The following is a 17,651-nucleotide window of genomic DNA, read 5'->3' on the forward strand; positions in this document are numbered from 1 at the left end:
TGCAGCTCCCCCAGCTGGGCTCCAAGCCTAGGCCGGAGCTCATCTGTTGTGACCCCATCTTGGGCCAGGGGCTCCTTGGGTGGGAAATAAAGGTAATAAAAGCACCTACTTCATAGAGTTGTTACAGTAATGAAACTATTGTTCCTGAAGTGTCTGGAACACCACAGCACAATGTACACACTCTGCAAACATGTGCTTCTTTTGATGACCCTTAGGCTCCTGCCCATTGTTTACTGAGGTCTTCATAGGTGCTGCTAAACTGACCCTCGCCATGTGTGTCCTCTCCTCTACGACTCACAACACCCACGGATGTGCGGTTTATTCTTCCAGTGCATGGGTGAAGGACGCCGTCACAGCAGCTTTTGACTCAGGCCTCGCTCTATACACACACAACCTCACCCCACCCCAAGGGCTGCTCAGCTGTAAGCCCCAGAAGGCCAGTTGTCCAGCTGGCCCTGTAACCCCAGGGCAAGCACAGGGCTGGGGCCGGAGAAGTTGCTCCAAGAATATTTTTGAATGAATAGGCTTTTCTTTTTTCCTCTCTCTCTTTACAGACATTCAGAAAGTTCAGCTTTCCACTAAGGAAGTGCTCAGTGCCCTCTGGAGCACAGCAAGCTCCTCGTGTCCTTTCCTTGCTGAGTCCTGTCCTTAGCCCTTGTCACCAACACCCACGGTCACCTCTGTGGCTGCCGACTGGCCCACATCCTCTCATCCACCCCTCCGTCCCCAGAACTCACTCCATTCAGGTCTCAGGTCAAACCCTCCACTTCTCCTGCCCAGGGAAGCCTGCCCTGATTATTCTTTCCAAAGTTGTCCCCCAGCCTCCAAGGACTTTGTTCCCATCACCCTGTTATTTCACTCTTGGCCTGAAATTATTTGTTCATTTGTTTGGCTGTTCATTGGCTGTTTTCCTCATGGAAACAGAGAGGTCATGAGAAGTGTCTAGCTTAGCACTCCGCATTTGATAGGAGCTCATATGTATTTCTTAGATAAGTCATTGATTACATGATTGAATGAGTGATAGCTGAAAATTTAACCAAAGCCTTCCTTTATTAAAGCTAAATACCATCAATACTATGCCTTCCAGGGAGAGGGAGATGGGCAGAGAAAGCAGGAAGGACCAGGCACACGTCTGGGAGTTGACGACTGACTAGGCTTGCAGTGGAAGGGACTGAGTCTCTCAGAGAGTGAAGTACTCTCCTGCATCGTGCACAGTGGCTGGACTGGAGTCCCATCTGTCTGACTACAACACCCTTGCTGGTCACAGTGCATGAGCCTCCCTCTCAGGGAGCTTTTCTGGAAGGTTCCACTCTACACATTCTCATCAAAGGGCCATGGACTTGGCACCACCTTTTCCACCTATTCCAGGGGCTTCTGCTTCATTTGTCCATTGTAGACAATGAGTCCTTAGAAGAGTCAGACCCATCTGGCCAAATCCCAGTGCCCCAGTGACAGAGTAAAAGAGCCAAAGGGGTATCAGAAAGTCCCAAGACAGGATAGAACTAAACTGTGCCCGGAGTCAACACATACATCCATAGAGGGTGTACACACCCAACTCCAGGGAGTGTGAGTCAAAACACCCAGATGCAGTTCAGGACCTGCACAACCAGGCAGAATCCCTGAAGGGGGGGGGACTCTCACCCTCACAGTCTCTGCCATGATCAGTTCTGTCTCTGTCAGCTCAAGGACACTGCTGTCTGCTCCCTTGAAGAAGCATGAGGCCGGGATCATCCTGCCATCCTCCAGCTGGATGTTCTTCACCAGCAGCTGCAAAAAGAAGGTTTCACAGTACCTGTGGTTGCTTGCATGGCGGGGAAGAGGGCCATTCCGCACAGACCACTGTGCTGGGCTCCCCGCACGCTTTGCTCCAACCCTTACCACAAGAAAGTCACAAGATTAATGAGGAGGGATGTTCAGTGGAGGTGCTGCTCTTCTAGGAACACAGAGAAAACTATAGAGCTCATATTTCCCTGTCATCCACCCACTTCCAAGCTGTTCTTTCTTTTTAAGTAATGGTTTTATTATTTCTATAAAAAAATCCCTCCTCGTGAGACAAAAGTAATTCAAGCACTACTCTGAAAGTGAATCAAGGAAACACCTAGGTGGCTTAAGTCCATTACACATCCAACTCCAGCTCAGGTCATGATCTCAGGGATTGTGAATTTGAGCCCCACATTGGGCACTGTGCTGACAGCTCAGAGCCTGGACCCTGCTTCAGATTCTCTCTCTCTGCCCCTCCCTTGCTTGTGCTCTGTCTCTCTCTCAAAAGTAAATAAACATTAAAAAAAAAAAAAAGAAAAGAAAGAAAACAACTAATCATCCAATACCCCAGCTCTTAGAAACCCCGTGGAAAGTTCTGGTAAGATCATCAGATGACCCCTTGTGGGGCAGAGATGGGAAAAGGAGCAGACAAGGATGTCTGTGTTTGACCAGAGTGGCTTATAAGAACGGTACACTCAATAAATGCCCTGACATAACCGAAGCCAGATTCCCTGCCTGGCCTCTACCCTCTTGCCTCATGAAGATATTCTGGAGCTTTCTGTAGCTGACCCAGCTAGAAGATCCCGAAAGATACTTCAACCAAGGGTTCCTGCCAAGGCTACTTCCTTTGCTTTGGTGTCCCTGTGGACATCACAGAGGGGGCAGTTGCTGCCCCCTCCCTAGAGCTCCTCCCGACCAGTGTCCCCATCCTCCAGCTGCTGCAGGGGGTTAGGCTGTCAGCAGTCTGCATCTGCACCTTCCTTTTCCATGGCTTCTGGTGGGTAAGCACAGCCATGCATAGAGAGGCCCAGGGGCGATGCTTCATTGCCAACCTCCTTCCCCAGGGGCAGCAGAAACCAAGGACTTAATGATGTGAGGTTGCCAGTCATAAGGAGCAGATGCAATTCACTCCTCAAAGCCTGGGATGGCAGACTCCAGAACCCTTGTATCTTCCCTTGGCATTGTCCTCTGCCCCAGCCTAGCCCTACATTGTATGGGATTTTCCAAGAGCACTTCCTCGATAAATCACATGCACAAGAACTGTCTCAGACACTGCTTCAAAGAAAGTTGACCCAAGACAGATAGCATCTTTCAACTGCATGCATCAAACATGAATACCTAAAACACCCAATCACTATAAATTGGAGACATTAATGGTGTCCTCAGGCCATCCAATGGCGAGCACAGCAAGGTAGGTACCCAGAGTGAGCTCACACCAGTCCCCAGCAAAACTGCCCACATTCTATCTGGCCTATACACACGGATGCAGCACCAATGGAGCCAATGATTCCATATCCATGGGGTTTGTTGAAACCTCCAAAGTGCTTGGAGACCCCTGCCTGTACTTCTTTCCTGCCCCCAGTATCTTAAAGTCCAGAACTGCCCAACCGCTGTACAAAGGGAGTATTAACAGGCAAGAGGCGGGCTTCAAAGCTGGAATTTTAGGGCTTGATCCCAGCTCTGCCACCAATTAACTGGGTGATGTTGCGAGGGTTATTTAAACCCCTTTGCTTCAGTTTTCTCTGTTGTAGGATGGGTATACTATTAATATATCTCATGCAGTTGTTGGGAAAATCAAATTCAATAAACATAAATTGTTTTAAAATAGTGCCTAGGCGCACAGAAGGCACTGCATAAATAGTAGCTGTTACTCAGAGTTGCGGACTCTGTGAACCTAAGTTGGGGCATATCGTGTGCCTGGCATGGCCCCAGGGGTTCTCATGATGATGTCCCTGTTCAGAAAGAAGGAAACTGAGGCACAGAGATTCAATGACCACACCCAGTGGCACCTGGACACTCTGCTGAACTGAATTGAGGCTGCGAGTTCAGGGCTCCCAGGACAGAGCCTTTCCCTGATTCTGATACCCTCCTGGGGCACCCAGCTCTGGCTGAATGGGAAGTGGGTCACCCCAGGGGTTGGGCACAAGCCTGGGGTTTTCCAGACTCCTGGAGCGCTCTCACTTTTTCTTGTTTTCTCCAGAGTAGCCTGGTCCAAATGCCAGTGCTGAGTCCCCGGACCTGTGTGTGTGTAGCCTGGAGCCTACGGCACAGACCTGTGACCCACAGCACCACCATTACCATTCTGTCATCATTCCCGAAAAGGATGAGTCCCGCTTTGGTGACGATCCCAGGCCGGTGGGCTCCTGGGATGGGCAAAGCTTCTCCCTCGGGCACCAGGCCCACAGTGTTTAGCGTTGAGTTGAAGAATGTCAGCTTCTGTTGAGGACAAGAAAACCAGAAGATGGTAGACGGAAAGAGGCCTCCACCGCTGGCAGCCCAGGCAAGGTTGAACAGGGCACTAAAGGGATAAGACGGGGCTGGGCAGGGCTAGAAGGAGGAGAGAAGAGGGCCTAGGGCAGCCACAACACAAGAACTGCCCCTAGGACTCTGCCTCCGATGGCACAAACAAGACCTGGAAGAGTCTCAGAGTCCTCAGGGAGCCCTCAAACTCTGTGTGCCCCTAAGGCCCTATGAAGCCCCTGGCCTCAGACCTCAGGTGGACAGACACTAGGAGAAAATCTGTTCAAGGCATCACAGTGCCCTGGGGATGCCACCAAACACCAGTCACTTTGCAAAGAATCTTGTGGTGATGGGGGCAGCAGAGAGACTCATGGGTAGAGTCTGGGGAGGTGGTCAGCAGTCAGGGGTTTGGACAGGACTGCCCTCTGTGGGAGCTGATTGAGGTTCTCACTGACAATCCTGCCAAACCCAAATACCTTTGAGAGCCTGTGAGCCCCAGGGCTCACCATCTGCAGCATCCAGACTGCCCACTGTCCAGGCCCTGGCCTGAGCATGCTGACCTGCCCCCCCTGGGACCAAGTCAAAGTCAGAGCTGGGCCTGGGATCTCTGCAAGCCCATGGGTGGGAGTCAGAGTATTTTACAATGAACACAGCTTGAACCCAGAGCTGTTGCAGGGGTCCAGAGGCCTTGAGGAACTTTCTCCTTCAACCACCAGATGTGGACAGATCTCGTGGTCCTAGGAGAGGGGCCGAGGTGACTGGGGGCACTTGGGTGGGGTTCGGGGTTCAGGGAAGTGGCTATTTGCCCGCCAGTTCAGACATATTTTGATAGCTTCACAGCCAGCAGGGCACACGAGTGCATCCAGCCCAATCCCAGCCCAGTGCAAACACACCTGTCCACAGGCCTCTGTCCAGGCGCCTGGCACCTTGTCGTTCCCTCGGATCCAGTTATGAATCGCCTCTGCTGACTGCTCCCAGTTGATCTGTTGGGCAGGACATGCGTGCTCAGCCGGTCTCTTCCCCACTCCTTGGCCATCCAGACAACATGTCTGTTCTCTCCTTCCCTTCCCCAACACCCCCGTCCCCCCAGCCCTCTACAACCCTCCCCCACCACTCCTGTTCCCTGATGAACCCTGACTGAGTGGAGCCCTGGGGAACGAGCTGGGACATCTGGCTTCCTGCTGGGCACTGGCCTGAGTCCCTGAGCTTGGAAGGGCCTCTCCCTGGCACCCCAGCTCTGGGTGCTCTCTGATCCCAGTCTTTCACTGGTTGTATCAACTTTAGGAGGATGATTGGGGAAGATAACACTCTGTGAAAGTGGCCAAGGCCTGACACAGACCCCCCTCTGCAGAGTGTAGACCCATCCCACAGACCCTCCCAACTGCTTTTCCTCACTTGCAGGGCCCACATAGACCCCTATGTACCCCATAAGCCCTGAGCAAAGGTACAGCCCATAGGTTGCCCCATGCCCAAAGCTGCAATAGCTCTGAGAAACTGAATTACTTCTCAGACCTCATCTTAGAGACTTCCAGCACTATGGCTGATGTTTTACACACTGCCCCACCTCAGTTCTTCTCCGTGGAGACCCTGCCTGTCCATTCTTCCTAAAGGGGAACAGAGAAGAACCCAGAACAGTCCCCGTCGCCTGCCTGTCCAGATGCCACATGAGCTTTGCTCATGCTTCTCCTACATGGGCTGCTCTCTCTTCAGGCCTTAAACAGTTATAGCTTGGCCAGTCAGCCTAAATCCCAGCTTCCCTGGGACACGCTCTGCACCCCAGCCCATGGGCAGGGTTCGGGGTGTACATGGCTCTGCACTCACCTTGGCTGTTTCCTTCTTCTGAATGCCCTCGTAGGTGGCTCCTTCCTCAGGCTGGGGGAGCCTGGGTGCATTGCCTCTGGCGATCAGCCTCACAGCCTGCACCTGGGGAGACCAGGTCAGCTGGCATCTCCAGCATTACATGCCCCCCTCACTCTCAGGCCCTGGGTTAACTGTAAGCCTGGACTCAGCCCTACATTGACCAGACTTGTCCGGCCCCATGCCAGGCACACAATGGACACCCAAGGATATCAGTGGAAAGGGTCTGAATCTAATTCCAATCTGAAGGATGAGTACAAAACCCTGCCATCTCTACAAAACAGGGTTTTAGAAGACTCCATAGAAGATCTTATACCTGCTGAGAACTTAGATTATAGAAACTACAAAGCCCTATACAGGTGTAACAAACACAAATTCCCGTGTTTTCATCTAAAACCTTCCCTGTCTTTTAAGGGGAATGGACCCTGAGCCCCATGATGTGTTTGGAGGTCTGAGATGAAGCAGGAAGCAGTTTTTCTGTTAAGGAAAAGGGAAGATGTAGAAGAAGGAATCGTGGAAGTGGGCAGGAGAGACAAGGAGACTGGGCCTGTCCTGAGGAGGTCCTGGGGGGACCCCGTGAGATACCCAAACCAAGAAGCGATGAGAATGTCAGAAACATCTAAAGCAGGACTACCCAGCAGAATGCTCTGGATGAGGGACATGTTCTGTGTCAGAACTGTCCAATACGGTGGCCATCAGCCAGTGTAGCGCCTGTACTGGGGATTAAAAGGTAGCTATTGGGACCGAGGACACCAATTTTTAATTATAACTCAATAGCCACATGTGACTAGCAGCTGTCATTTTGGACGGCACAGTTCTAAAGAATGGAGCTCTAAACAAAGAAAGTTGTCTCCTGTGATGTGCCAGATAAGCCCCTTCTCTGTCTCTCATACCAAATCTCCAGCAAGTCTCCTTTGTTCACTGTCTTTGTAAGCAGAGGAGCCCATGGGAGAGAATACAAGAGACATCTTGTTTGACATACATGAAAAATAAAAGATGGCTGACATCTGGGCAGCAGCGAGCACTCTCACGCCATTTCTCTGTTTATCGCTGCTTTCAAACAGGGAATGTGCTTCTCTTGGAGCTGGCCTCCTCTCAGACTCCTGCCTGCTGCTGGAACCAACGAGAAGTTTGTGTGTCTGCCTCCTGGCCAACCCTGGCTGGCCTCCTCTGGCTCCATGGCCAGCAGCCCTACAGACACACCAGTCCCTAAGGGGTCAGGTCCCATGGGGCCTGCCTGCTGTGCCCACCACAATTGTGTCTGACATCAGTCATTCTTGTCTGTCTTGCTCTGATAACAGAACCCTCTCTCCTGCAGACAGCTTAGCCTGTATGACTACAGTTGGGTTTCTCTGATTTTTCATTCATGAATTATATGAGAAAAAGAGTTTTCCTCCCTTTGGAATCCAGAGGTAAAAGCCTGGAGCCACCAGTGACTACCTTTCCTCTCATTTGAGGGCAGCCCATCTGAAGATGAAGCTCACCAAAGAAAGAAAAGTAGAATCAGTAGGAAGACAGAGACACCAAATCCTAAGACATGGTTTCTACCTCTGGACTCAGTCATGTTTGACATCATCCCTGTCTTTTATCTTCTATATTAAATGGGCCAAAAATGTTCCTTCTGTGGATACAGCTTTCTGAATTGGGTTCTGTCAGTTGTAGGCAAGAGTTTTGCCTAACAATACATCGTATGTCTTAATCCTGCCTCTTTGAGAGCTCTCTCCTTCCAGAATCCTGGAACTGGGGGAAGAGCCTGGGGTGGGGGGACAGGCTGAGCCTAGAAAGGATAGCAGGATGGGGAGGTCCACGTGTGGCATGGCCACCTCCCAGCTCTTACCATCCCTTTGATGCCTTCAGGGAAGAGGAAGCGGTTGTACAGGGTGCTCACGGTGTCATCAGGGAGGATCTCACACTCCTTCTGGAGAAGAAGGTCCCCAGTGTCCAGGCCATCATCTGCCCAGAAGATGGTAAAACCCCCTTTCTTGTCTCCATGAATGAGGGTCCTGGGGAGCACAAGGGTGAAAGCCTGAGTCCAGGAGGAAGCAGGGGGCAGCCCCTGTGGCCCCTGTCATCCTCCAACAACCCTTTGGGCCTTGGGCCTGGGAATATTGATAGTTGCTCCGGCAAGAGCCGGAAGGAGAAGGTGTTTACTGACACCAACCCTGTGCTAGGTGTTGTGGTAAAAGCACTATATGCTTGATATGACATAACACCCCAACAGGTGCCACAGGCATTGTATGCCCCTTTTACAGATAAGGAAACTGAGGCCTAAGAAGTGAAGGGATACAACCCGAGCTCAGGGAGCCTGAATCTCAGTCTGGCTACGAACCCACCGTCTTCCCAGCTCAGATGCCTCCCCTTGCTGGTCGCCCAGCTAAACTGCAGCATTAGTCACATCGCTCCGTTTGCCTCCTTAGCACTTACCATGTCAAACTATGTTGCTCAGGCGACACTTTACTTCATCTCTATCCCTTTCCAAGTAGGATGCTGGCTGTGGGTGTGGGTTCATGCAGGCCTCTGGCCACACTTTCCAGGTTGGTACCCCTGGGTGAGTCCCTCAACCCCATCTGTCCCGGTGACCCTGCCTGCAGGATGGGCCCCCTGATGTGCATGCTTCACAGTTTACTGTGGGAACCCAGAGCACTTAGCAAGGTCTCTCCCCGATTCTCTCTGGCACTCTTGGTGCCGCTGAGAACACCTCACCAGTCAGCCATGTGGATGCCATCCGGCAGCGCAGGAGGGGCCCCTGCATGATGCCAGAGCAAACTGTGGGCTAGAGGAGGATAACTTCCTGGCAGACGGGGGTGTTTTTGCCCTGTCTCACCAGTTGATGGCCGAGGCCCCGCGATGCCGGGGGAGCAGACTTGGGTGGTAGATGATGGAGCCGTGGCAGGGGGCATTGATGACCTCCATGGGGATGAACTGGCTGCAGAAGGGCAGGACGTTGAGCTCGGCACCCAAAGCCTGGTATTTCGCCACCACATCGGGCAGAGCCTGTCCTTTCACCCGCCAGCGGGGGAACTTGAAAACTGGCACTCCATCCTTCTCGGCCTCCAGGCCTGTGGGACAGCAGGTGAGAAACCGGCCCCTCCCTGCACCCATCCACCCACAGCCACCATTGCCTTCCCAGCAAAGGGACTCCTACACCTTCTTTCCCAGCCTGTCCCTCCCAGTCTGCTCCACTTCCCAGTGGGGCTCCGCTGGCCAGACAGAGGGAACAGAGCCAAGGGGACAGCACTGGCCAAGGGCAAGGCAGCAGTAGCTGCTCTGCCTGGACTGACTTCTGCCAACCACCAAGGCGTCTAAGCTCCTCGCTCTCCCAGACTCCTGTCTGACCCCTGAAGCCTGAGCTCTTCCCCTCACCCCTCCCAAAACCTCGCCATGCTGTCCCCAAGCTACTGTCCTCTACCCTTCTACCACTTTCTGGGATGGCAGCTGGGACCCTACCAATTGCGCTTCTGCTTCGTCAGCTGCTCCCTGTCAAGCACTGCCAATAAGGGATGATGGAGGGACACTACAAAGCTGAGGAGAAGGGGAAAGAGAGGGAGGGAGGGTTCGCTCCTTTCTCTCGGGTTCCTGTCCTGAGAGCCCCACCCAACCCTGCCACCTCACTTCTTCACCTCAGCTGCAGCAGTGCTTTCCCAGAGGAGCAGCTGGATTACTTTGCTGTTTTCCCAACATCTGCAGAGTTACCCTCAGTGTATACCTTCCTCCCACCATGTCTGCCCTACGAGGTCCAGGTCTCAGCTTGCAAGCACCCCCACTCCCATGAGCACCTAGAAGCACCATGCACAGTCTTTATGGGTCTGAATTCCAGCCCCAAGCTTTTGAGACTTAGGAGCGAAAGCTTCCTTCTATTTCCCTGGCCTGAGAGCCGGCGGCTGCCACCTGCACTCACTACCCCGATAGCTTGGAGTTCTCTTTTGCCTGCCCCTCTTCAGCACATAATGAACACATCCCCATCCTGAGTTCTCTGTGAGAACACCCAGCATGATAACTGGTCCCCAACTGGGCCTGACCCACTCTCTGGCCCCTCTGCCTCTGCCCTGTGTTTGGGGATGTTGAGGGAAGGTGGGATCAAAGTGAGCCGGCTGGACTGTGCTTGCAAAAGCTGTCCACACTATGATCAAAGGAATACTTCTGCAAGACATCCAAGGTCAGGGTCAAGTAGCAGCCCCACCCAGGCTCCATCTGGGTCCAGGCTCTGAGACTGATATCAGTGGTCACTTAGTGGCTGGTGTCAGGGCTCCGCTGGTGGTGAGTTGAGGCTGTGTCACAGGTCACACTGGGTTCAAGTCTAAGACTGAGTGCTGGCTAGCATCAGGATGATGCTGGAGTTGGGTCCAGGGGTCAGCCTGTGCTGTTCAGTCTAGAGATTATTCCTATGAACCATGTCCCTGTGCCTGGCCAGCTCCACAATGCTCCTTTCCCAATCTGGCCTTCCATTTTTTAAGCCACACTTTATATTCTGCATCCATCTGGCCTGAGAAGGACTTATGAATGTCCCTGGAGGGTATTTTCATTTGAGCCAAGGGCCCCTTACATTCTGCTGTGCTGCTGCTCTTCCCAGCCCAGAAGCTAGTGATTCTCAAACTGGACTTCTCCAAGAGCCAGAAGCTCAGTGTCACCTGGGAACTTGTCAAAAATGCAAATTCTCAGACTCTACCCATCTCTGTAAATAGAAACTCCCAGGGGAGGTCTTAGCACTGGGCATAACGGGCACTCCCAGTGATGGGGATACAGTGCACATTCATGTTTGAGAACACTGACCTGCTGTGTCTCACACCTGGCAGCCCTTTCAGAGCCTGGTGCTGGGGTCAGGGAGGGAAGGGGTCTCTACTTTGTTCCAGAAAATCCCAGCAGCCAGTTGGTGCTTGAGCAGGATTCAAGGTGGACCATGTACAGCTGCCTACAGCCAGGGATGCCCACGAATGACACAAGACCCTGCAGTCTTCTGCTCCCACCCACCACCCACTGCTACCTGCATGCCTGGGCACCCCTTTTCCCTGCTCCTGGACCTCCCACTCACCCAGGGGATCCGCCTTCCCATCCTTGTCTGGGACAGTGAACACGCCCACGACCTCATGGCCCTCCTTCCTCAGGTGACGGTAAACTTCCTGGCCGAACAGGCTCTGCCCAATCACTGCGATCTTCATGGCAGCAGGGATGGGTCAGAAGGATCTGGGGATGGAATGAGACTGCAGCATTAGACAGTGTTCACTGGCCTGGGAGAGCCAACGCTAGTCCAAGTGGGCAGCTGCACAGCACCTTGGCCATCCTGCCCTCCTCAACCATTTGGGGTTACCTCTGGGGCTTCCTGAGTATCTACTGTAAAGGGACCAGAGGAGAAAGTTGTGCAAAGGGAGGGATTTTAGATAACACAATGGGTGAGTTGCATGGAGGTTGGAGAATTAGAGATTCCTCTTTGAAACTTCCCAAGTTGGCATGGAACACTGAGAGTTGAGTCCTCTGAGATATATTTTTTAAATAGTTTAAATGCTTATTCATCTTTTGAGAGAGAGAGAGAGAGAGAGAGAGAGAGAGCGAGCAGAGAATGGACAAAGAGAGAGGGAGACACAGAATCTGACATAGGCTCCAGGCTCTGAGCTGTCAGCACAGAGCCAGATATGGGGCTCAAACTCACAAACTGTAAGATCATGACCTGAGCCAAAGTCAGACGCTTAACCAACTGAGCCTCCCAGATGCCCCTAAACAAATGTTCTTAAACTTCACATAGTGCACTTTAACAAAATTTCCCTTTAGAGTTAGTGGGATTTGTATCCTATTTAATAAATTGCTTCCTACTGCCAGTTCATGAAGAAGTTCTCTCCATCTTCTAAAATCTTTATTGGGGCACCTGGGTGGCTCAGTTGGTTGAGTGTCCAACTTTGGCTCTGGTCATGATCTCATGGTTTGTGAGTCTGAGCCCCGTACTGGGTTTTGTGCTGACAGCTCAGAGCCTGGAGCCTGCTTTGGATTCTGTGTCTCCCCCTCTCTCTGCTCCTCCCATGCTCATGCTCTGTCTCTGTCTCTCAATAATAAAAACGTTAACATTTTTAAATAAAATAAAATATTGTTTGACGAAAGAGAAAAGTCTGTTCAGTGGAGGAAAGACAGCTTTTCCACAAATGTTGCTGGCACAACTGGACATCCACAAGCAAAAGTGTCATTTTGGGCACAGACCTTACACCCTTTTCATATATTAACTCAAAATACATCACAGACCTGAATGTGAATGCAAAATTATGACTCCTAGATGGCAACATGGGAGAAAATTTCAAGACTTTGGGTATGCAGTGAGCTTTAGATACAACATCAAAGGCACGATTTGTGAAGAACAAAAAAGGATGAACTCTCACACATCGCTGATGGAATGCAAAATGACACGGTCACTTTGGAAGACATTTTGGCAGTTTCTCACCAAACTAAACATACTGTTACCATAGGATCTAACAACCACACTCTCTAGTCTTTATAAAAGGAGGTGTAAACTTATATACACACAAAAACCTGCACATGGATGTGTATAGCAACTTTATTCATGATGACCAAAACTTGGAAGCAACAAGGTATCTTCCAGTAGGTGAATGGACTGATAAACTGTGGGACATTCAGACAATAGGACTGAAAAAAATGTGCTATCAAGCCATGAAAAGACATGGAGGAATCTTAAATGCACATTATGGAATGAAAAAAAGCCACTCTTAAAAGGCCACATCATGTAGGATTCTAACTTCATGATATTCTGGAAAAAGCAAAACGCCAATTTCTATTGGAGACAACAAAAATCAGTGGCTACCAGGATTTGAAGAAGAGAAGGAATGAACTGGTGGAGCACAGGATTTTTAGGGTAGTGGAAACACCACGTGATCCCATAATGACGGGTACGTCTACTGTGCTTTCGTCCACACGCCTGTGAGGTTCAACTCCAGGAGTAAGCCCTAGTGTACACTCTGGACTCTGGGTGACAGTTTGTGTAGGTTCATCAAGTGTAACAATGTATCGCTCTGCTGAGGAATGTTGATAATGGGGGCGCTGTGTGTGGCAGGAGGCAGTAGAGATGTAAGAAAACTCCGTACCTTCCTTTTAGTTTGGCTGTGAACTTAAAACTGCTCTAAAAAATAAAGTCTTAATTTTAAAAGAGAGGTTTTAGAAAAAACTTCATTGTTTTACGTTTTATATTTCATTGCCTGCAATCCTTCTAGAACTGACTTTTGTGTATAGCATGAAGTGAAAGTCCAGGGATATTTTTCCAGTACCATTTATGAATAAATCTGTCTCTGGGCCTGTTTTCTGTTCGTCTATTTTTGTGTTTATTGTAGGTTTAAAAGTTTTGTAATAATGGTAAAAAATGTGTAATACAGAATTTGCAATTTTAATAATTTCTAAATGTGAAGTTCAGAAATTTTTTTACAAAACACAGTATTGTGTAAGTATCACAACTATTTCATCACCCCAAACAGAAACTCTATGTTTATTAAGTAGTAACTTTCCATCCCCCCCCACCAGGAGCCCCTGTTAGCCTCTAATCTACTTTCTGTCTCTATAAATTTGTCTATACGTGGCATCACATATAAGTGAAATCATACAATATTTGTCCTTTTGCATCTGGCTTATTCCACTTAGCATAATGTCTTCAAGGTTTAAGCATGTTGTAGCATGGATCTGAATTGCATTTCTTTCTTTGAAGGAATTTTATATCTGTGTGTGTGTGTGTGTGTGTGTGTGTGTGTGTGTGCGCGCGCGCGTGTGCATACACACATGTGAATGCGTGTATGTCTGTATACATCCAGTCATCTGCTGATGCACACTGGGCTGTTTCTACCTTTTGGCTACAGTGAATACTTCTCCAGTGAACATTGGAATACAAACATCTGTTTGAAACCCTGTTTCATGAAACAATTAAAAACGGAGCGGGGCGCCTGGGTGGCTCAGTCAGTTAAGCGTCCGACTGCAGCTCAGGTCATCGTCTCCTGGTCATTGAGTTCAAGCCACTCTCTCTCTCAGAGTGGTTTTTTTTTTTTTTTTGAGAGACAGAGAGAGACAGTGCAAACAGGGGAGGGTCAGAGAGAGAGGGAGACACAGAATCTGAAGCAGCTCCAGGCTCTGAGCTGTCAGCACAGAGCCCGACGCGGAACTCAGACCCACCAACAGTGAGATCATGACCTGAGCCGAAGTCAGATGCTTAACCGACTGAGCCACTCAGGCACCCCTAAAATTTTTTAAAATAAATAAATAAAATGGAGAAAAGTCTTGAATGGACATTTCTTCAATGAAGATATACAAATGGTCAATAAATACATAAAAAGATATTCAACCATATAAGTCAATAAGAAATGCCAATCAATACTACAATGAAATACCACTTCACATCTACTATTGGGTCATCTATAATTTTTTAATAAAGGAAAATAAATGTTGACAGAGATCTGGAAAATTAGTCCTATTATGCATTGCTGGTAAGAATAGTGCCATCATTGGGGCAAAGTTTGGAGGTCCTCAAAAACCTAAACATAAAATTATCTTCCTCAGCAATTCCACTACTAGGTGCATTATAGAAATGGGTTGTCTTTTTGTTGTTGGGTTGTAGGAATTCTTTATACATTTTAAAAATTAATGCTGTATTGCATACATAATTTGCAAGTATTCTCCCCCATTCTGAAAGTAGCCTTTACACTTTTACACTTTTTAGTGTCCTTTGCTGCATAGGTTTTAGTTTTGATGAAATCCATTCTATCTATTTCTCTTTTGTTGTTTTTGATGTGATCCAAAATTCCAAAGCCAAATACAGCATCATGAAGATTTACACCTGTCTTTTCTTGTAAGAGATCTATGGTTTGAGCTGTTACCTTTAGGTAACCAATTTTAAGCCACTTGTTGTTTGTGCTCTGTGGTGGGGTCCCCTTCATTCCTTTGCATGTGGAAGTTCAGTTGTCCCAGTGTTGACTGAAGACACCAATCTTACCCCATTTAGTGGACATGTTAAAAATCAATGGGCCAGACATTTCCGGACTCTCAATACCCCTTGACCTACATTTCTATCTTTATTGCCAGCATCACACTCTTTGGGTCACTATAGTTTTGTAGTAAATTTTGAAATCAGAAAATGAGTTCTTCAAAAGTATTCTGTTTTAAGATTGTTTTGACTCTTTAGGGCCTCTTGCAATTACATAGTTTTAGGATTGGCTTTTCTATTTCTGCATAAAAGGCTCTTGAAATTTTGATTCAGGTTATCTTAAATATGTAGATTACTTCGGGTAGTACTCTCACACATTAAAACCCCCATCCATGAACACAGTATACCTTTCATGTGCTTATGTCTTGTCTAGTTCCCTTCAGTAATGTTTTTATAATTTTCATTGTACAAGACTTTCGCTCTTTTGGTTAAGCTGATTTCTAGATATTTCCTACATTTTAAAAAGTTTTTATTTAAATTCCGGTTCTAAATCAAAAGACTATAGATGCTGGCGAGGGTGTGGGGAGACAGGCACCCTCCTACACCTTTGGTGGGAATGTAAACTGGTGCAGCTGCTCTGGAAAACAGTGTGGAGGCTCCTCAAAAAACTCCCCTATGACCCAGCAATAGCACTGCTAGGGATTTACCCAAAGGATACGGAAGTGCTGATACATAGGAGCACATGTACCCCAATGTTCATAGCAGCATTTTCTACAATAGCCAAATCATGGAAAGAGCCTAAATGTCCATCACCTGATGAATGGATCAAGAAGATGTTGTATATATATATATGCAATGGAGTACTATATGGCAATGAGGAAGCATGAAATATGGCCATTTGTAGCAAAGTGGATGGACCTCGAGGGTGTCATGCTAAGTGAAATAAGTCAGGCAGAGAAAGACAGATACCATATGTTTGCATTCATAGGCCTGACAGGAGAAACCTAACAGAGGACCATAGGGAGAGGAAGCGGGAAAGAGAGCTGGGGAGAGAGAGGGACACAAATCATGAGAGACTATTGAATACTGAAAACGAACCATGGACTGATTGGGGAGGGGGAGGCAGGTAAGGGGGTGATGGTCATGGTTGGGGGCACTTGTGGGGAGAAGCACTGGGTGTTATATGGAATTCAATTTGAAAATAAACTATTAAAAAAGTTCCAGTTCATAGGTACCAGGGAAGCTCAGTCATTAAGCATCTGACTTTGGTTCAGGTCATGATCACACAGTTCATAAGTCCAAGTCCCACTTAAAATAAGCTCAAGCCCCACTTTGGGTGAGCACGAGTCCTGCTTTGGGTGAACACAAGCTCCACTTTGGGTAAAACATGATCCCCATGTTAGTGAGCCCCGCTTCTCTCCCTCTCTCTCTCTCTCTCTCTCTCTCTCTCTCTCTCTCTCTCTCACCCTCCCTCTCTCTTTCTCCCTCTCTCTCTCTGACCCTCCTCACTTGCACCCTCTCTCTCACTCTCCCAATAAATAAATAAATAAGTAAATAAATAAGTTCCAGTTCATTAACATACAACATAATATTAGTTTTGGGTGTACAACAGAGTGATTCAACACTTCCCTACAACACCCAGTGTCATCACCATAAGTGTGCCCTCTAATCCCCATCACCTATTTCACACATCTCACCACCCACAGTCCTTCTGGTAACCATCAGTTTGTTCTACATAGTTAAGAGTCTGTTTCTTGGTTTGCCTCTCTTTTTTCTTCTCTTATGTTCATTTGGTTTGTTTCTTAAATTTCACATATGAGTGAAATCAAATGATACTTATTTCACTTAGCATAATACTCTCTAAATCTAACCAGGTTATTGCACATGGCAAGATTTCATTCTTTTATGGGTGAGTAATATTCCAGTGTCTGTGTGTGTGTCTGTGTGTGTGTGTGTGTGTGCATGCAGAGATATATACCACATCTTCTTTATCCATTCATCAGTCAGTGGACATTTGGGCTGCTTCCATAATTTGTCTATTGTTGATAATGCTGCTATAAATATCATGACACCATGTCCCTTTGAGTTTTCTATTCTATTTCATGGATCTATGTGTCTATTTTTTGTGCCAGTACCATACTGTCTTGATCACTACACCTTTGTAATATAGGTTGAAGCCTGGAATTATAATGCCTCCAGCTTTCCCCCTCATCTTCAAGGCTGCTTTAGCTGTTTGGGGTCTTTTGTTGTTCTATACAAATTTTTGGATTGTTTGTTCTACCTCCATGAAAAATACTGTTGGTATTTTGATAAAGGTTGCATTAAATGTGTAGATTGCTTTGGGTAGTACAGATATTTTAACAATATTCTTTCTTCCAATCCATGAGCGTGGACTGTCTTTCCATTTCAAATTTTTTTAATGTTTATTTATTTTTGAAAGAGAGACAGAATGCAAGTGAGGGAGAGACAGAGAGAGAGGGAGACACAGAATTTGAAGCAGGCTCCAGGACCGAGCTGTCAGCACAGAGCCTGATGTAGGGCTTGAACCCACTAACTGTGAGATCATGACCTGAGCCGAAGTCAGACGTTTAGCTGACTGAGCCACCCAGGTGTCCCAATATCTTTCCATTTCTTCATGTCATCTTCAATTTCTTCTGTCAATGTTTTATAGCTTTCA

At 48.2% G+C, this 17,651-nt stretch overlaps 1 protein-coding gene across 1 annotated transcript in view; it reads right to left on the reverse strand.

Annotated features, from left to right (window-relative positions):
• The window catches only part of ALDH1L1 (aldehyde dehydrogenase 1 family member L1), a 77,035-nt gene that overhangs the window by 47,691 nt on the left and 11,693 nt on the right, over positions 1-17,651 (reverse strand). The window contains exons 2-8 of the mRNA XM_029918537.1: positions 11,108-11,259; positions 8,903-9,137; positions 7,916-8,081; positions 6,043-6,144; positions 5,115-5,204; positions 4,060-4,197; positions 1,642-1,767 (exon numbers count right to left, since the gene is read on the reverse strand). Of these exons, the coding sequence (XP_029774397.1) occupies positions 1,642-1,767; positions 4,060-4,197; positions 5,115-5,204; positions 6,043-6,144; positions 7,916-8,081; positions 8,903-9,137; positions 11,108-11,234 (984 nt within the window). The 5' untranslated portion in view covers positions 11,235-11,259. The remainder of the gene's footprint in view (positions 1-1,641; positions 1,768-4,059; positions 4,198-5,114; positions 5,205-6,042; positions 6,145-7,915; positions 8,082-8,902; positions 9,138-11,107; positions 11,260-17,651) is intronic.

The sequence above is a fragment of the Suricata suricatta genome, chromosome 12 (genome assembly GCF_006229205.1).
Source record: "Suricata suricatta isolate VVHF042 chromosome 12, meerkat_22Aug2017_6uvM2_HiC, whole genome shotgun sequence".
Lineage (NCBI taxonomy): Eukaryota > Metazoa > Chordata > Mammalia > Carnivora > Herpestidae > Suricata > Suricata suricatta.